Source organism: Sorex fumeus, unplaced genomic scaffold, assembly GCF_029834395.1.
Source record: "Sorex fumeus unplaced genomic scaffold, SorFum_2.1 ptg000053l, whole genome shotgun sequence".
NCBI lineage: Eukaryota > Metazoa > Chordata > Mammalia > Eulipotyphla > Soricidae > Sorex > Sorex fumeus.
Window position 1 is genome coordinate 2507643 of NW_026606110.1, and position 19058 is coordinate 2526700.

General features: G+C 47.4%; 1 protein-coding gene across 1 annotated transcript in view; it reads right to left on the reverse strand.

Moving 5' to 3' along the window:
- Positions 1 to 19058, reverse strand: part of RGS22 (regulator of G protein signaling 22) — a 151803-nt gene that overhangs the window by 39067 nt on the left and 93678 nt on the right. The window contains exons 20-21 of the mRNA XM_056124946.1: positions 6697 to 6891; positions 2266 to 2358 (exon numbers count right to left, since the gene is read on the reverse strand). Coding sequence (XP_055980921.1) covers positions 2266 to 2358; positions 6697 to 6891 — 288 coding nt within the window. The remainder of the gene's footprint in view (positions 1 to 2265; positions 2359 to 6696; positions 6892 to 19058) is intronic.

A 19058-nucleotide genomic window follows, 5' to 3' on the forward strand; every position in this document is an offset into this window, starting at 1 on the left:
ATTTATCTTGGCAACTCTCGATCGACTGGGCCAGATGGTTCAATGGTCAGGTTTAAGAATGAGGCACTGCTCCAGCCCCTCACTGCGAGGGATAACCAGGCTACCCCAGCAGTGCTTGGAAGCCTCTAGGGCTACATCTAGCAATGCTGGAGGACAGATGGTGCAGGGGACTGAACAGGGATTGACTGCATGTAAGATATGCACCCTGACCCTATTACTATCTCTCGCGCAATTCTAGGCATTTTAACTTCCGCTGATATTCTATGGACAATATATGAGTCCTACAGAGCAAAGACCCAGAGAAGTTCATTCTTTGGAAAAACCTTTCTTATGATGACTTCTAACATAATTAATATCCCTATATCTTTTTGAAAAGCAACAGACCAGGAAATATAGTACCTATACTTTAAAAATCAATTTTCCTTTGGCCAAAGAGTTAACACAGGAATCTCAGTACTTTCCTTGCAGGCCGCCAGCCCCGGCTCAATCCCCAGCACTTGGCCTGGTCTCCTGATCACCACGAGGACTGCCCCCAGCAAACTGAGAAAGAGCCTCAGTGTGGCCCAAATCCTGGCCAGCCCCTACCAAAATGAATTTTCCATGGGTAGAAGGAAAATGAAGGGTGTTATACATCTTAGCTTATTTAAAGTTACTTTAGTTCTGTTTCAGTTTAAAATACAACTAGCTGCACAGACAAGCTACCGAGAGTATTCGATATGCCAGACACAGTAACAACAAAGTCTCCAATGGAGACATTACTGGGCCCGCTCGAGCAAATCGACGATCAACAGGAGGGCCTTTACCTTTACCTTACCTGCACAGACACTTTTCTTTTTGTGTCACACCCACTGATACTCAAGACTTATTTCTAACTCTATGTCAGGATCACTCCTGGCTGGGCTCTGGGGACCATATGCGGTGCCAGAAATCTAGCCAGGGTGGGCTACATGAAAGGCCCGTACCTTATCCATTTACTGTTCTCTGTCCCCCCCACCCCTAGAAATTTATGTATCTTTTCAGTTCTATTACTTTACATTGTCTCAAAAACTACTGCAAAGATACATTTAAAAAAATATGGGACCAGAGTGATAGTAGAATGGGTAAGGTGCTTGTCTTGTACACAGCCAACTGGGTTTGATCCCAACCCCCCTTACATGGTCCCCCAAGACCTGCCACGAGTGATCGCCGGGTGCAGAACCAGAAGACCTGAGCAGTACTGAAAGTGGCCCCCAAACCAAGGCTAAAAACAAACCAACAAACAAAAAGCACTGTTTGTGTTAAAACTTTATTCAAAATAATTAAAATATCACACAGGCAGAAAAAGAGACTGACACAGCATCTGGGACCTCCCTCCTATCCCATCCCCCACCCCCGGAACTAATAGGAAATGAAAACTGTGGCGACCTATACCCAAATGGCTCCTTTTGCACAGGCCTATCTGTGCAAACCGAATCCAAGTTAAGCGTGAGGATAAGATACCAGCATGTCTGTTCTGACATTGTTACGCACTATGTCTCGAGCATTTACCACAGCAGTAGATATCCATATACATTATCACCATCTTTCTCTTTTTTGGGTTTTGGGCCACACCGGGTGGTGCTCAGTTGCCATGCCTAGCAGTACTCGGGGGGGGGGGGGGGGCGGGCATACATGGTTCCAGGATTCAGACGAGGGTCGTGGGCACAACTGCATGCCAAGCAAGTGCTTTAACCTCCAAACCATCTCTCTGGCCTCTATGCTAGCCACACACACAAAACTTTCCAGCCCAATAGAGCGGTCATAGTTTAGGACAGTCAGCTCAAAAGCTGCAAATGTATCCATCAAAATGGCATGCAAATCCTCCTCCGCTATCCGATGATCTTACTGATGTCTCCAAATCCTCCCCATATTTCTCTCATTATTATTTTCCCTGTTGCTGTTTCTTATCTGTTTGGACTCATGCATCTTGGGCAGCAGAGTTGCTGCCATATGGAAAATGACTGGTAACATTCAAAGCAACCTACTGGGGTGGGGAGGCTAATAGCTAGATCAGGCGATGGCTGCCTTCCCTGACCCCAACCTGCCTGGTCACTAAACGTCATCAGTGATGTGCGACATGAATCCCATATGAGCTTGCTGGCAAGGAAACGATGAAAGCTGCCTATCCCCTATTGTGTCAACAGAGCATCCCTTGGATCCACTATCCACTCCCCTGTCAGCATCACGGTGGTGATCTCTTCCCCAGGATGTACTTTTAATGTTTTTCTAAGGAGAGAGCTGTCTTACCTTAGTCTGCTCGAAAATGGTCTCTTTGTGCAAAGCTTGGAGCTTCCGGAAGTACGTGGAGTCCAGCTGCCGGGTCCCTTGAACCAGCTTCACCTGATCAAAGAAAGACAAAGTTTGTAACACGGGCACACTGTACTGACAAAGAAAAGTGGGGTGTGAACAGCAACCAAGCCAGGAACATGGGCCAATGAGATACACAAGCCTGGCAACCAAGTGTGTGGGGCGGCAAAGGTAAGAAGGCAGAGTTAGAAATATGAGAGCAGGGGCTGGAGCGATAGCATAGTGGGGAGGGCATTTGCCTTTCACATGACTGACCTGGGTTTGATCTCCGGCATCCCATAAGATCCCCTGAGCACCGTCAGGAGAAATTCCTGAGTGCAGAGCCAGGAATATGGCCTGGGCATTGGCGGGTAGGAACCAAGAAGATGGGGATGGGTGGAAGGAAGGAAGGAAGGAAGGAAGGAAGGAAGGAAGGAAGGAAGGAAGGAAGGAAAAAAGGAAGGAAAAAAGGAAGGAAAAAGGAAGGAAAAAAGGAAGGAAAAAAGGAAGTAGGGAGGGACGGAAGGAGGGAGGGAAGCAAGAAGAAAAGGAAAGAAAGAAAGAGAAAGAAAGAAAAAGAAAGGAGACAGAAAGAAGACAGAAAGAAAGAAAGAAAGAAAGAAAGAAAGAAAGGAAGGAGGAAAGAAAGAGAGAGAGAAATGTGAGAGTAGAGCCAAGACTTCAAATGCACAAGAAATAAAGGCACAGGTATCATTGGAGATCATGCCTCATTTCTGTACACACCACTGATCTAATCAGCAACAGAACATGCTGGGTCACATGTCCAGCTACTACTCATTAGGACAAGAAAATAGTCATGGATCAGAGACCCACAGATGAGGCAGAGCGAGCCAGATTCCATCACATCGGAAGCTGAGGCCTCCCGCTGTAGCAAGGGTGGAGCCCACCCGCCATGTGAAGGCTCAAGGGAAATCTCAATCCTTGTGTACATCAGTGTCCCATAGAGTCAGCAGGACAAGGTGACTTCCCTGTCCCTTGCTTCAGGGAGGAGCCAGTTTGGCTGAGCACGAAGGAACTTCTAGTCCTTAAGAGCTGGCATTGGTGGTCTCCGTGACCCTCCCTGGTCAACAGTCATGACGGACTTTCAGACAAGGTGGTTTTATGGCTAAAGTGGTTTTATTGTTGTTTTTGTTTTTGTTGTTGCTGTTGTTATCATTATTATTATTAGTCAGTGCTCCTAGAGGGGCTGGAGCAATTGCCTTGCCTGAGTTCAACCTGGGTTTGATCCCCGGCTCTCTATGTGGCCTCCAGAGCCCACCAGGAGTGATCCCTGAATGCAGGGCCAAGAGTAAGTGCTGAACGCCACTGCAAATGTCCCCTTCCCCCCAAAACACCCAAAAATACAAAACCAAAAAAAATTTTTAGAATTTAAAGATTTATTCTACCCACCACCACCACCACCACCACCCGCACTGTCTCTGCGTGTTTTGAGTCACACTCAGCTAGCCGTGCTCAGGACTTACTCCTGGTTCTGTACTCAGGTATCACTCCTGGTGGTTCTCACGGGGAACACCCCCTTAAAATAAATTTTCCTTCATTCCTTCCTTCCCTCTCTCCCTCCCTCCCTCCCTCCCTCTGCTTCCTTCCTTCCTTCCTTCCTTCCTTCCTTCCTTCCTTCCTTCCTTCCTTCCTTCCTTCTTCCCTCCCTCCCTCCCTTCCTTCCCCTTTTATTTGTGGGTCACACCAAGGGGTGCTCAGGGCTTTCTCCTAATTCTGTGTCTAGGGGTCACTCCTGAAGGTGTCTTGGGACCATATATGTGGTGCCAGGGATGGAGCCTGGGTCAGTTGTGTGCAAGAATCTTTGTACTATTCCTGCAGTCCTTTACCAATTATTAAGGCAAATATGCAAGTTGTCCCCACACCTTTGAGAATTGCTAATACCCAAACCCTCTGGATTAGGGAAGCTATTAATAATTCAAAACATTTATGTCATCTCAAGTACATGTTCCTCTATACCATATTCTATATTTAAAATAATAATGTCTGGAGAGAACTTTCTAAAATTCCACATGAAATACTAATTTTCCTAGAGTAATCTACACATGTTTTTATAAGAGAAAAGATCCAATGCTAAATTTTAGGACAAAAAGAGATAAGAATGAACGTTTAGGGGCTGGAGTGATAGCACAGTGGGTAGGGCTTTTGCCTTGCATGCGGCAGACCCCGGTTCGATCCCCAGCATCCCATATGGTCCCCCGAGCACCACCAGGAGTAATTCCTGAGTGCAGAGCCAGGAGTAACCCCTGTGCATTGCTGGGTGTGACCCCCCCCAAAAAAGAATGAGTTCAGTCATTTAATTCAGTAAGCCAGGAATCAGAGAGCTAATGCAGGGGTTAAGTCACATGCCGTGCATGAATTGACCCCAATGTGATCCCCAGCACCACATGGTCCCCCCTCAGCACAGAGCCAGGAGTAGCTCCCAGGCACTGCCGACTATGGCTCCCCCAACCAAAGCAAACCAAACAATAATAAATACACTTCCTCCCCCCTTCTTATCAAGGAGAATAACAGTGTGTGTGGGGGGTGTGAGTGGAGGGGCGAATTCATGGACTCAGACTAAAATTAAATAAGCTTTTCCCTTTATCCAAATTTAAAGCCGCTGCTAAGACATGGAAAGAGGTGGGCAGTGCCAGCAGAGCCCACGTCACATCACGTCCCGGCTGGTCCCCACAAGGAACCGCAGCCCAGATTTCTTGATATATCTGTAGAATGAAGTAAAGTTTTGATGCTGACTTAATCTTTAGTTAGAAGACAACAGGGAAACTGATCACAATAATAATAAAAATAAGTATGAAGTGGAGCAAGGAAAGCCTCTTCAGCAAGCAGTGCTGGGAAAACTGGACAGCTACAGGTTAAGAAATGAACTCAGATCTCTAATACCATGTTCAAAAGCCAGATCAAAATGGATTAAAAACCTCAACATCAGATTTGAATCCATAAGGTACATGGAAGAAAGGGTAGGCAAAAACCTCTATGACATTGAAATTAGAGGCATCTTTAAAGAAGAAACATCACTGACCAAGCAAGCAGAAGCAAAGATTTAAAAAAAGGGGGGACTACATTAAACTAAGAAGATTCTGCACCTCATAAGAAATAGTGACCAAGATCACTATCACTATCACCCTGTTTTTCATCGATTTGCTCGAGCGGGCACCAGTAACGTCTCCATTCATCCCTGTAACGTGCTAGTGTAGCCCAATGGCATATTGGGGGCTCTATCCGGGTCAGGGGAATGAGGACCATCATTGTTACTGTTTTTGACATATCGAGTACACCACGGGTAGCTTGCCAGGCTCTGTCGTGCGGGCGGGATACTCTCGGTAGCTTGCCAGGCTCCCGAGAGGCATGGAGGCTTTTGGGGCCGCCTCTAATCACCTTTACAGGTGTTCCCAGTCAGGCATATATGTGGACAAGATACTCTCGGTAGCCTGCCGGGTTCTCTGAGAGCGAGAACTAGACAACAAGAGGTTGCACGGCTGCAAATGCCACCATGCTCTTCCAGGAGCTTGGTTTTATAGTCTCTGGATCTTGACCGTTGATGGGGTTACACGGCAGTTGGTGGGTGTAACTGTCTAGCTACTGGAAGATGGGGGATCTGGGTGGAGGAGGTCCAGTCCTGATCTGAGCAGCCTTGGAGATCTCAGCCCCAGGTCCCGCACACCTGGGTTCCTCTGCTGGTTCCTTCATGTGTGAGGCTCATCTGAGCGTGTGGAGAATAGTCTTAAGCATGGCTGTGGCTGGGTTCTGGGATATAAATATTTAAAAAAAATCTGAGACTAATATCCAAGGCCAGGGGAAACAGGGCCCAAGAGGACTAGTAAATGGTTGGAATCTACCACAAGTGTGTGAGGGACTGAGGGTAGTTAAAATAGAGAAGGAACCAGTGTAACAATAATAGTTGGAAATGATCGTTTTGGACAGCAACGAAGTATTGAATGTAGGTAAAGGGATATACATTGATAACCTTTCAGTATCTATATTGCAAACCACAATGCCCAAAGGTGGGGGTGGAGAGAGGGCGGGGGGGAAGCCTGGCATAGAGGAGGCAGACTGGGGGAAGCAGAGTTGGGGGTGCTGGTAGGGAACCTGGGAGCACTGGTGCTGGAAAATGTACACTGGTAAAGGGATGGGTGTTGAAACACTGTATGGCCGAAGCCCATTCATGGACAATTTTGTAAGGGTCCGTCTCATGGTGATTCAATTAAAAAATTGAAAAAATAAAAAAATATAGCAATAAGTTCATGGTGGTGTAGTAGCTGTGCAACTGAAAAATGATGATTACAATAGAATTGTAAGTCATGACAATTCAATTTAAAAAATGAACTAAGCATTAAAGCAAAGAAAGAAGTTCACGGATGTGGGTCAGAGTACCTTTCTGTAATCATCCAGGTCTGAGTTGATCATCATCGTCCAGGGCTCCAGGAGGAGGAGCAGGATATATTCCTCTGCTGTGTCAAAGAGATCCTCAAACGGCGGCTGCATCCGCATGTAAATTTCTCTTCTCTTTTCCTTTCTGAGTCTGATGTCAAAAGGGGCTGAAGGAGCCACATATGTGGCAAAAAGGTACTAAAGGAGGAAGGGAAAGAGAGAGAGAGAGGACGTTGGCGGCAACCATGATAGGGACCAGCCTTCTCGGCAAAGCAAGCTCTTCTTCTTTTCCTTAAATTCTTTTTTAAAAAAATATTAAACATCCATCATTTATAGTTACTGTTAGTTGCATTTTAGGCATACAACAATCAATACCAATCCCTCCACCAATGTCAACTTCCCTCCATCAGTGTCCCCAGATTCCCTCCCCAGCCCAACCCCCACCCCACTCCCATCTGATAGGCACATTACTAAGTTTCCATGGTTGCTGTTTTGAACCATGTTTTCATGCTTCATGGTCTCATGTTTTCAGTTCTGTTGAATACTGTGTTTTGGGAATATGACTAGACCCCCAATTCATATCACTGGTATAACTGAAGCTCTGATGTCTGTTCACCCATGACTTCCCGTTCTCTCCTTCCCCTCACCACTTTGACTTCTTTTCTTTTTTTCTCCTTTCTATATATTGGGGTCGAGGCTGATTTAGGCATTTTCTCAGAGGCATTTTCTTAAAAGGTAAACCCACAAACTCAAAAAGATGTACAAAACGACTGAAGATAAAGCACTGTGTTTATTCAAGACTGGGTGCTCCGTTCTCTTTATTTCCTCATTAATAACCAGGCAGCCACTAAGATTTTTCACAAGTCTGTGATTTGGTTATGCCAACTTTTCTCAGAATACCACTAGGCATTGTTAAGATGGTCACAGTTTGCGTGTCTTTTCCCCTGAAGTTCACACTTCTAGCACATTTGCACTGCTTTCCCAGGAGGGTGAAATGCCCTTTGGGACCCTCTTGAGCTAGAAAGCTCTATATCTGTGTTCTAGCCCAGAGACCCAACACACTATGGGCCCTGCCCCAGCCCGGCTGCAAAATTCTTAAAACCGTCTGTTGAATCTTTTCTACTGTAAAAATGTCTCCATCTGGTGTTCAATATTGCAGGAGAGATGCGAGAAGGAAACCAGAGTGGCTGGAGAGATATTCACGGGGCTCCCAGCTTCCCAGACAGAGCAGGAGGGAGGCCTAAGCTGCTTCTACTCATCTCTCATTTCTTAATAGCTGTTAAAATCCGAGAAGAAATTTAACATTTCATTGTTTAAATATTCCATCCTGGATATGTGATATGTGGTGCACTAAATCTAAATGCAGTCTTACTATAAATCTCTAGTAAACTGCACTTAATTTTAATTTCTATACTGAAGACCTCGGACCTGATTGAAAAGCCATACTAAAATCAGGTGAGTGATGGATGGATGTGAAGATAGATAAATTCATTCCAGATATAACAATTGTATAAAACTTACGCAAAAAATCTTTCAAAGGTATAAAGAATCCACGTGTAATGACATAAACATTTACCAAGTGACTACTACATCTTGCATCCTGGACAGATGCTACACATACCAAGAAAAATGAGTAATGGGCCCTTACTTAAAGGAGTCCACTGATGCTATCTGCAAATGAAAACCAACGGTCACAGTACTACCATACAGCATGTTAAATACAATTGAGGCATGGATTTTAAGTAAGATGCTCAAAAACTACTTAAAATTCACCTATATCAGTTTCTCTGTAATTTCCCTAAGTCTTGTTGCTTCCACCATTCTGTACAAAGGGAACATATTGTCCCTTCAACCATGGTCACGCCCTCTCCCCCATGTACTGATATTCTGTGAATGTAGTTATTCTCCACAAATCAACACAGGTTTCTCAACAGCTTCACTCCCACCTGTCTCCAAACCATTCTTTTCTACTGCTCTGCCTATGACCTTGGAATAAAAGGAGGCACATCGGTGTCTTCTCTTGGACAAGGAGGTCCTTGACGGGAAATGCTGCAGCCGGGGCTAGAGAGATAGTATAGAGGGTAGGGCACTTTCTGTGCATGAGCCAACCCAGGTTGGATCCCTGGCATCCCAGATGGTACCCTGAGCACCACTCAGGAGTAAGCCCTGAGCAATTCCAGGTGTGACACCCTCTCCCCTCAAATAAAACCAGAAAATGCTGTAGCCTCTTCATTTGTGATTTGTTGAATGGCAGTGAATCCACAGGAAAGAAGGAAGGAAGGAAGGAAGGAAGGAAGGAAGGAAGGAAGGAAGGAAGGAAGGGGAAGGGAGGGAAGAGGGAAAGAGGAAAGGAGGAAGGAAGGGAGGGAGGGAAAGAGAAAGGAAAGAAAGAAAGAAAGAAAGAAAGAAAGAAAGAAAGAAAGAAAGAAAGAAAGAAGGAAGGAAGGAAGGAAGGAAGGGGAAGGGAGGGAAGAGGGAAAGAGGAAAGGAGGAAGGAAGGGAGGGAGGGAAAGAGAAAGGAAAGAAAGAAAGAAAGAAAGAAAGAAAGAAAGAAAGAAAGAAAGAAAGTGAAAGAGGTTTGATTGCCTATGGAGAGAATCTAGACTCCAGGTAATAACGCTGAAGGAAGGAAAGGGCGGGATAGGGAGAGTTCTATGAAGGGCACAGGGCCGCAGAGCTCACTGCTGGATTTTTTATTTTTCACCTACAAGTGAAAAAAATGGGGCTGCCCAAAATCATGATATCACTGAATGTCACAAATAAATGACGGTAGTACCAGGAGGGAGAAACAGTTCAAAGAGCTCAAGAGTTGAGGCTCTTAAATCATTTCAACAGCCAAACAAGCAATGCAATGCCATCCGAGTTTTGCAATAGCCTAGTAACTGGTCTTCCAGACTTGGCTGTTCTTTGCTTTCCCTCAGACTTTGCTGATTGAGCAAACCAAGGGGTCCTTTAGCAGCACATTACTTTTCTCTACAGATGCTCCGGGGAATTTCCTCTCACAGAATAAATGTCCACAGAATAAAAGATCCTTCCAGCGACCTATAGATGGAGTGTCTGGAAGTTTCTAATTCTGTGGGGACAAGGAGTATAGTTTTATCATCATCATCATCACCATCGTCATCATTATTATTAAAACTGAGGTTCTCAAAATACCCTGAAGTCAGGGATAGACTCAATAGATGACCCAAGTAAAGTAACTGCTAAGGTGTCACTGTATACCCAGCAAAAACATCCCTCCAATTGGAAACAAAATAAAGATCGAGAGAAAGAGAGAGAGAGTGAGAGAGAGAGAGAGACCCTAGTTCAAAGCAGAACTGAACAGAGCATAGCAGAAAGCATAAATATGTAGGTCATATAGAATTACAATGAACAAAGCCAGATAAAACAGTAAAAGTCCCTGAAAAAAATTAGTCAGATAAATAATAAAACAAGGCAGCAGACTGTAGCATTAGCAGAAGGAAGTGTTGGTTTAAACACAGAGGACTGGAGAGACAGGACAGCTTTCAGGAACTTGTCTTGCATGTGGCCACCCCGATTCAATCCCAAGCACTGCATATGGTCCCCTGACCATCACCAGGAGTGATCCCTGGGTGCAGAGTCAGGAGAAAGCCCTGAGAAGCTGGGTATGGTCCCCAAACCAAAAATAAATAAAACAGACCTAGTAAATCAGCAGTGTCTTAATATCTGAGCTGTAAATCCAAAGTTTGTTGCTTTTGTTGCTATTATTGTTGTTCAGGAATTATACCCAGCAGTGGCTGGGGATCATGGCATTCTGGGGATGGAACCTTTTGAGACAGATCTCTGGCCCAATGCTCGGTCATCTTCAGTACTGCGATGGGGATGGTGGTGTGGGGGTCTCATTTCTAGCCAACTCCAGCTTCCCATTTCCTGACATTACCATCACCTCGAAGTTCCCAATTATCCCCTGAGCCTCTCTACTTCTGCAGATTTTCTCTCCCTTGATTTCCTTAGTGATTGTTCCTGAACCCACCTTCCCAAAGTTTCCATCTGCTTCCTTTGACACCAAAAGTGACCAAGTGACACTCGTCTTCCCTTTGGAAATCATTCCGGGGAGCTGCATGTCCACAAACCCTCACGCTACTTCTCTCTCCTTTCTCTACCAGTCTCCATCCCAACCACTGACCCGGTCTGCCGCGACAATCTGGTGTCCATGCCAAGAAAAACCACTTACTGAGACCCTTCCCCACATAGCCACCGGCTGATAAGCTCCTGTCCTGTTTAGCAATGCATTCACTTCCACTGTGTTGCATTCCCTCCTCACGCACTCTCTCTCCTGCCTTCACACTTTCTCCTCGCCCTCTCCCATAGCCTGTCCCTTCACAGGCTGCTCTGTCATCCCCCACACTGCAAACCCTCTGTCCAATCTGGTTTGCTCCTTGCTGTAGACCCTCCTGTGTGTGGGTCACGTGCTAGCACAAGGTACCAGGTCCTCTCTCTCCTCTGCCCTCTCTTCTGAGCTTGGAATTCATTCTAGAGGACTCTCAAGTCAGGCTGGGGTGTCTTTTTGTGTGACCTGATGGCTTCAAAGGCCTCAGCCATGCCCAAGGACTTGGCAGTTGCGTGCAAATGAAAGAAACCAGACACAATAGACTAGGAACTGGTTTCTCTTCCCGGCTTGCGGCTTGGGAGCGTTCCTTCTAGCCACCTCTTCCCAGAGCTACAGCGGAAGCTTGGGGGCTGTCCAATGCAAGGGCTCCATGACATGGTGATCTTCCCCAAGCTCCCCAAAACCTCTCCCTCCCTGCTGCTTCTGGTTCCATGGACAGAGTCTCCCCTGGCTTCCCTCTCCATTCCTCCTCTGTCAAGCACGTTCTAGAAATTCAAGTCCAAGGAAAAGTAGGCAGAGCGTCAGCGAAGGAGGAAATAAGTGTGGACAGTTCCTTCCCAGCAGGTACCAAACCTCAGCTAAGCATCCTGTGCAGGCTGAGAGCTGCTCCTCAGCCCTCCCCGCCTCCAGTCTGCTCTCGGAACCCAAGGGCCCATGTGTGCGAGCTGGCTGTGCACGCTCGTGGTCTGGAGGAACCGTCATGCAGGGGCTGGGTGGGCCCACTCTGGCTTCAGCCCACTGTCCCCACCCAGTCATGAATAGTTCCCTTTCCATCCTTCACAGATGCCCAGTTTGGATGACAAGTCACAGTGTTCAAGGTCTGCCCTGGTACTATCACATCGAGAAGTGTCTCTACAAATCAAACTCCTGCAAAGGTCTGTTGCACATCTGAAACCCAAAGAACAAGCCGCTAGAGATGGTTCTTGCAAAGATACTCAGACATCCGTCAGTCTGACTCATAAGCCGGTGAGCTGAAGAGAGATTATGAAAATCTAGCAACAAGCTCTTGAGAATCTGGAGTGAAGCTGGGAGACTTCCCTGTGGAGAAGAAAGGGAGGGCACGAAGTCCCTGGTGGAGATTTAAATGCATTTCCTCTAGGTCACAGGAACAATGACACCAAGGAAAGAGAGAGACAGAGGGGGAAGCAAGAGGGGCTCAAAGAAGGAGAAGGGGCCACGGGATTCCCTGTGGTGTAGAGACCAAGTATCTGTACAGTCGAAACCAGCAGATCCAACTCTAAGCAAAGCCTGAGACCAAACTAGAATAATTGATCTTTAAAATGTAACTATCAAGGAGTGAGGCTGTGAGATGGGAGGAAACGGAGCTTTTAGAGGGAAGAAAAAAGAGAGGAAGGGAAGAAAGGAGGGAAGGAAGGAAGGAAGGAAGGAAGGAAGGAAGGAAGGAAGGAAGGTGGGCTAAACACCACCTTTAAAATCTTCGACAAGATTACGAAAATCGTTTTTGAGCTGAAGGAAATCAACTTCCAGGTGGACTGCAAAGCTCATGCTTATGGAGAGCTAATAACAGTCTAATTAAGGATTAGAAAATGTTGAACATGACTAACCACAGCCTCTTGGGTCACTTGCCTTTTTAATTTTTTTTTATTTGATTGACCACCCAGTTCTTCCTTTGGAGCCTCTGTGAAAACAACAATGTAGCTAATGTTGGAGAAGGAAAAAAGGCTCCCTTCATCCCCATTCACATTAAAGTCGGTTGCATTCAGGCTCCGGGGCGGGCGCAGCTGCGGCCAACCCGAGTCCAACCTAAACATGAACCTGGGCTGCTTCAACCACCGGGCAGCAGCAAGGGCTTGGAGAAGGGACACAAGTGCTGTCTGTGTGATCCGCCCGCCTGGCACGCCGCAGAGCAGGCTCTAAAGCCCACCGCGCCCGGAGACGCGCAAAGGTTATGCAATCAGGAAGCAGGCGCGGGCCGCCTGCCCAGACCGCTCGGCACCTGCGCCGGTGACTCACTTTCTTGGCGGCTCTGTCAGATTTGGGGGGATGGCAGCGGGGCGGGGGACAGGGTCTGCGGAGAGGGATAGCTCCCTCTACGAACTCCGGCAGTCTTGAAATTCTGGCAATTAACTTTCTCTTTTAATTAAACTCCCAAGCCCCTTCCCAGCCCCCCTCCCCACTGCTAAACAGGTCTATCGAGCAAGAAAAAATATATAAAAAGATGCAGGAATGATGGAATGTGAACAGGAGGGAGCACCGGAGTGAAGATGGAGATTTCTCACTGGGAGAAAGTGAGATGCGAGAAAAACAGGATTTGGGGGAAATGGTTTTTTTTTGTTTGTTTTTTGTTTTTGCTTTCTACAGGACAGCAAAAGGAGGAAAAATACTTATTTGTGACAGATCGCTTCTTGGCACTCTAGGGGTGAAAAAATTAATAAAACCCTGAAACATGTTTTTGTATTTGCCTCTTGAAGGCCATCTCAAATGCTTCGTTAATTGGAGCCAATAACTCAGAGACAACAGCTGTACTGTACCTCACAGGAAGTGGCTCCAGTTATGGAATAGGACATTTGCAACTGCAAATTTAATGTTTTTCCAGCCCCAAGGTTTTCCCATGCAAGATTTCAGCATAGCCACTTTACAGTCTTCAAAATCATCTTGAAAGTATATGTTAATGAACATATTCTTGGATGGAAGTGAATTCCAGTCTCTTTTCAGATATATCATAATGCATTCCAGACATCCTACACCACACACACACACACACACACACACACACACACACACATCCATTTTTACCAATTCTCAGAGTCTAGAGTTTTCTGACTGCACTGTAACACCTGGATAAACAATACCTGAGAAAGGAGAATTTGGAAGAAGGGAATGGTTAACTGAATTTATTCCTGGTTTTAAACAGTGTCAGAAGGCGGAGGGGGTTGGGGGAACCCAAAACAAAACACCATTTCTACGACGATGTGTGCTGTTTGCATTTCTCATTGTACCAAGGCCTGATTGATGACAGGTCGGGGATGGGATACCAATGACTGTGCTGCAGAAGCACCAGTGGAGTCTCCCGCCTGTGCCAAAGGTGAGCAGAGCCTTCAGAAAAGTGTCAGCGAGGGGCCCCATGATGAGCTGCAGCCTGACACCGTCTGTGTTCCAATGAAAACAAGCCCAGATCTTGTAGCCTTAAAAGGCAACGTTGAGAAGAATACCAAATGTTGGCGCACATGTGTTGACTTGTCATGTTCCATTTCAGCTGCTGGTCCTGCTCCTGGGAGGCCGTCTGGGGCTTGGTTTGGATGCGTTTGTTTTCCTGATGCATGTCCACTCGCTGCAGGGCTGCCTGAGTGACACCACACCTGGGTGACACCACATGGGGGGTGTATCTTGTTCTGTACCAACGGGCCAGGGCTGGAAGGAAGAAAGTTCCGAATTTCAACTTTGGAACTGGAGGGCTTCTGACGGGCCCCTGTGTCCACCCACACAAGGACATGCCCAAACATGAAAGTGGCAAGACCTTAGTGCCAGACTGCAGGACAGACCCCTGCCAGAGGCATCTGACCTGCCTCACAGAAAGTGGGGAGATTAAAAAAGTCCATTTTCCATCTGAAAATGTATTGAAGCTGTCCTAGCCTAGGATGAAGAGGAAAAGCATTCACGCTACCACATGTGGGGTCTAGTTCGAAGGGCCTCTCGGGGACCCGTCAGGCTGCGGCAGTGGTGAAAGAGAGCAGAAAAGCGAGACAGCTGTCCAGTTCTCTGCATGACTGTCCACGGTGTCCACTAATGGAGCGCAGGAAAAAGCAAGCTGCCTACTGCTGCTACTTCTACTGGCAGACTTGGGCAGACTTGGGTTTCTGCCAGCGGGACAGGGGAGGGTCAACAAAGACCCAGCCAGCCCCGTTCCCCTTCCCCTTCACCCCCTGCCACCCCACCAGGTGCAAACATTAGCCACTAAGCTTATGGCACTGGGTTCATACACTCTACAGGCAAAGGCCGCTGGAATACTTGCTCATCAGCATCTCCCAACACTTACCAGGCAGCAAGGTGCTGGAGATTGGGGAGCCAGGCCCTGGCCGAGGGGCTGCTGCTTTCCTGCCTGCTGCTTTGCTGCCTTACTGCTTGATGCAAGCAAGGGGTGGTACAAGCATCCTCAGAAGGGACAGAGCAAAACTAAGGGTGGAGGGTGGGAGTCTCTGGCCACCCCATTGGAGAGGCTTGGGTGGGGGGCTGTCTTGGAGAAGTGGAGCAGTGGTGGGAATCACAGTTGCAGGTGGTCTGCGGGACTCTGGGTCAGGCTGGAGCCAGCTGGCACCAGCTCACAAGAGCAAACCCATGCATTTTCAGAAAGTCTAGGAGCTGGTTGGCAAGGCGCCTCCTTATCCAAAATTAAAAGGCATACATTTATTAGGAAAGCTGACGGAAAGCAAAGATACTGGACTGCTCAAAGCTCATCTCTTTCTGTGGATGGTGGAGTTGGGTGGCACCATGCCTATGAGGTCCCACGTCTATCCAGGCCACCTGGTGAAGGCCAGTGTGGTAGGACCAGTGTGAGTTGTTCCTCCGCCTCATGCCGACAACAACTTGAAATCATCAGTGGGGGTGGGAGTGGGTGGAGGAGGGGTTATGCAGCATCAATGTTGGGGGGGGGAGGGAGGCTCATTCTCTCCCAGAGGGCTGGGGTTGAACATTTATCATCACAGCCTCCAAGGCACATGTTCTTCTCCCCTTCTAGGTGGGCATCACAGCAAGAGAAATAATAAAGAAGGAAAGCAAATGACAACAACTACTTTGAATATTTGCTAGAGGCAAAGCTGCAGGCCAGAATAAACCAATTCACAGTAGAACTGTCACCCTTTGATAGCATTGTGCTGAATCAACTTCCATTTAAAAGCAATAGATACAGCCTTGTTCTTGAAGGCATGGGAAGAAGAGCATCCCAACAGGCGCTCAGGGGCCCAGGGGCCATTCCTGGTGATACTTGGGGCTCAATGGTGGGGGCTCAATGCAAGAACCTGAGGGTGTGGTGCTGCTCAGTCCCTGCAGTGCTGGGGCCACCAAGGTCACCCAGAGCTCAGGTGCCACCGGGGCTGCACCTGGCGATGCTGGGGTGGGTGATGCTGCCCTGGTTTCAAACTCAGGTCCCAGCCCACACCAAGCACATGCCCCGACTGAGCTCTGTCCCTGGCCCAGGATAGTTCCTTTTCAATAGTTAAATCCAAATAAAGCTGAACACTACAGGAGGCAAATATGCAGTGCTGTGAAACGATTCACATTCAGAACATCTTCATGTGGTTTCGAGCAATGCTGCGGTTCCAATGCTAACGTTTACTTTAGTCCCGTGAGCAAATTAGAAGAACTGATGAGTGTGTTGGGCAAAAAGGTGCTCATTTGACCAACTCTGTGACAAGGAGACACTAAAGAACATGAGCGGCAAAGCCCGTCCAAAGAGGAGCAGCATCTGCACCCCAGCAAGGCCCCAGTCACCCCACACATCATCGGACCCGTGAGACTGTCACATCAATGCAAAGACACAGGCCCTGCACTGGCGCCAGGGCGAGCGACATGGCCTCCTCAATCGAGCTCCACGATTCTCGGCTGGATCTGACGTGAAACAAGGAGATGAAACAAGTTCCAGAAGCGCTCAAGGCCAAGAGTCCCGGGGCGGGGGTGGGGGGGTGGGGGGGTTGGGTGTTTCTAAAAGGAGTATACATGCCCCAATATGGGACACTTTCGGAAATCACCAGATATTTACGACCACAAACGGAGCAGTCTGTTTTCATGACCATTCACAGCCCCAGCAGGCATAGAACCTCATTATCTGAGTTCATATGAGGCAGGAAGAGAAAATAATGAGCAAAGTCCCATGTTTTTATTTCTGCAAAAGGAGGAAAAAATGATGATTTTTAATGACTTCTCATGTCCTACGAGGCACTCAAAAGCACGGCCGAGGGGCCATGCCAGAGGGAATAAATTACAGCTGAGGCTTTCCACAAGGGGGGTGTTTCACGAGGGGAACTGTGGGTTTTTCAGTGAGGGCTCACAGCGATGGGCTGGAGAGATTGCAACACACAGAGGTCGAGGTGAACTCCCGGGGGGCCCCACACAGCAGAACATTCTGAGACGCCCCGGCAATTACTCGCTTGCCACTAAGGGGGAGATAAAGGGAACGAGAACCTCACAAGATGCCAGTAGAATAAAAGACTAACACAAACTGGAATCACTCAGGACAGAGTGAAAAATCAGAAGGGAAAACAGAACATAATCAGCACCCCCAAGCACAAACCCTGGGCTCGGAGAACAAAACAGACACAGCCTGAGTCCAGCTTGGGTCAGATGATTATGTGAGTATGTGAGGGAACAGAATAAATAATCAAACAGAAGAAGCCATTATTAGGAGGTTTAAGGAAACTGAAGGTACAACTAAACATTATTTTTCTTTTTGGGTCACACCCGGCGATGCTCAGGGGTTACTCTTGGCTCTGCACTTGGGAATTACTCCTGGCAGTGCTCGGGGGACCATATGGGATGCTGGGAATCGAACCCAGATTGGCTGCATGCAGGGCAAACGCCCTACCCGCTGTGCTATCGCTCCGACCCTCAGCATTTTATTTTGATCATTTTATTTTTTTCGAAATGAAAAACAAAGCTTAAGCTGATGAAAACAAAATGGGTATTTAAACTAATGGAATTACTTAAGTGCTAATAAAAAATAATTTCTTGAACCTCAGTGAACAAAGAATAATTCGATGAGAAAAGCATGACTCTATTAGCAAGTTGGGATTTTGGACAAATAAAAAACCTCAAAATGATACGAATCCATGCAAACTAAGCACAAAATGATCCAGAGAACCTGAGCATGGGGAGACCCCAAGATTGGGGAAGCATATGGGTACTTCTCAGTGAGAAAACTCGAGGTCAAAGAACGCAGGTGTTTTCACCCACCAGGCCACCACCAAGAAAGCAAATAAACTAAAACAGATTCTGGAGTCCCCGTCGGGCAAGTTGACTGCCAGCTCTCTACAAATGGTGCCTGTGTCTGGTGTCTTAGAGCATGAGTTGAACCCATGCACACAAGAGGACTGAACTAGCTGGCGCCCTTCAGGTATGTGGTCAAAGGCAGCCTCTGCCAGGGACCCCTTCCTGGAATGCTACTGTGACCAGGGCCTCTTCTTACGTGGGACGTTTATTTGGGAGGGCTGGTGGTTCCATGTCAGCACGCAAAGATGCAGGGCTGCTCAGGCCCTGCTCTGCCAGGGATTACCTAGGCCACCCGACAGCGGCCTCCTCGGGCTGCACCCAGCAGTTCTTTGGGCACCACGAGGCACCAGGATTAAATTAGAGTCACCCAGATGCGTGGCCCATGCCATGGCCCCTGTACTCTTTCTCTAGCTCCCTCAGTGGCACATTCTTGGCTGCTGCCACTGTCGGGTTCACACCCAGTGGTACTGGGGCTGGAGTAGATGGTACTCAGATGGTACTCAGGGGCCACACGGTGCCAGCGTCTGGACCCAGGTCCTCATACAAACCAAGCCCATGTTGTACCCCTGAATGATAGCCCTGGCCTAGAACATTCTTTTCTTGCTGCCATGGGAAGCTATTCTGCACCTTTCTGTTCTTAAGGATAAAGCCCTGGTTTCAGTTTGTTCCAAATGATGATAAGTTTCAGCTTTCAAGAGAAACCTTGTTTTCTTTTTTTTTTTTCCCTTTATTTTGAGAAACCTTGTTTTCAAAGTTCCCTGAGTAAAGGCAGGTTGGGGGGACAGGCAGTCCCCACTGCTGTGGTGGAGAAACCTGTTAGAAATTTTTTAATTAAAATTGAAGGCAGGGCCGGAGTGCTAGTACAGCGGGGGGCATGACTCAGGTTCAATCCGCAGCACCCCATGTGGTGAGCACTGCCAGGAGAGATCCCTGAGCACAGAGTCAGGAATAAAACCCGAGCACTTCCGGGTGTGGCCCCAAAGTTCAAAAACTAAATATGAAAGGAAAGTCAGGCAATCAATCAGACTAAGTTTGAGAAGACAGTGTTGGTCATTGCTGAAGCCGTATGGGA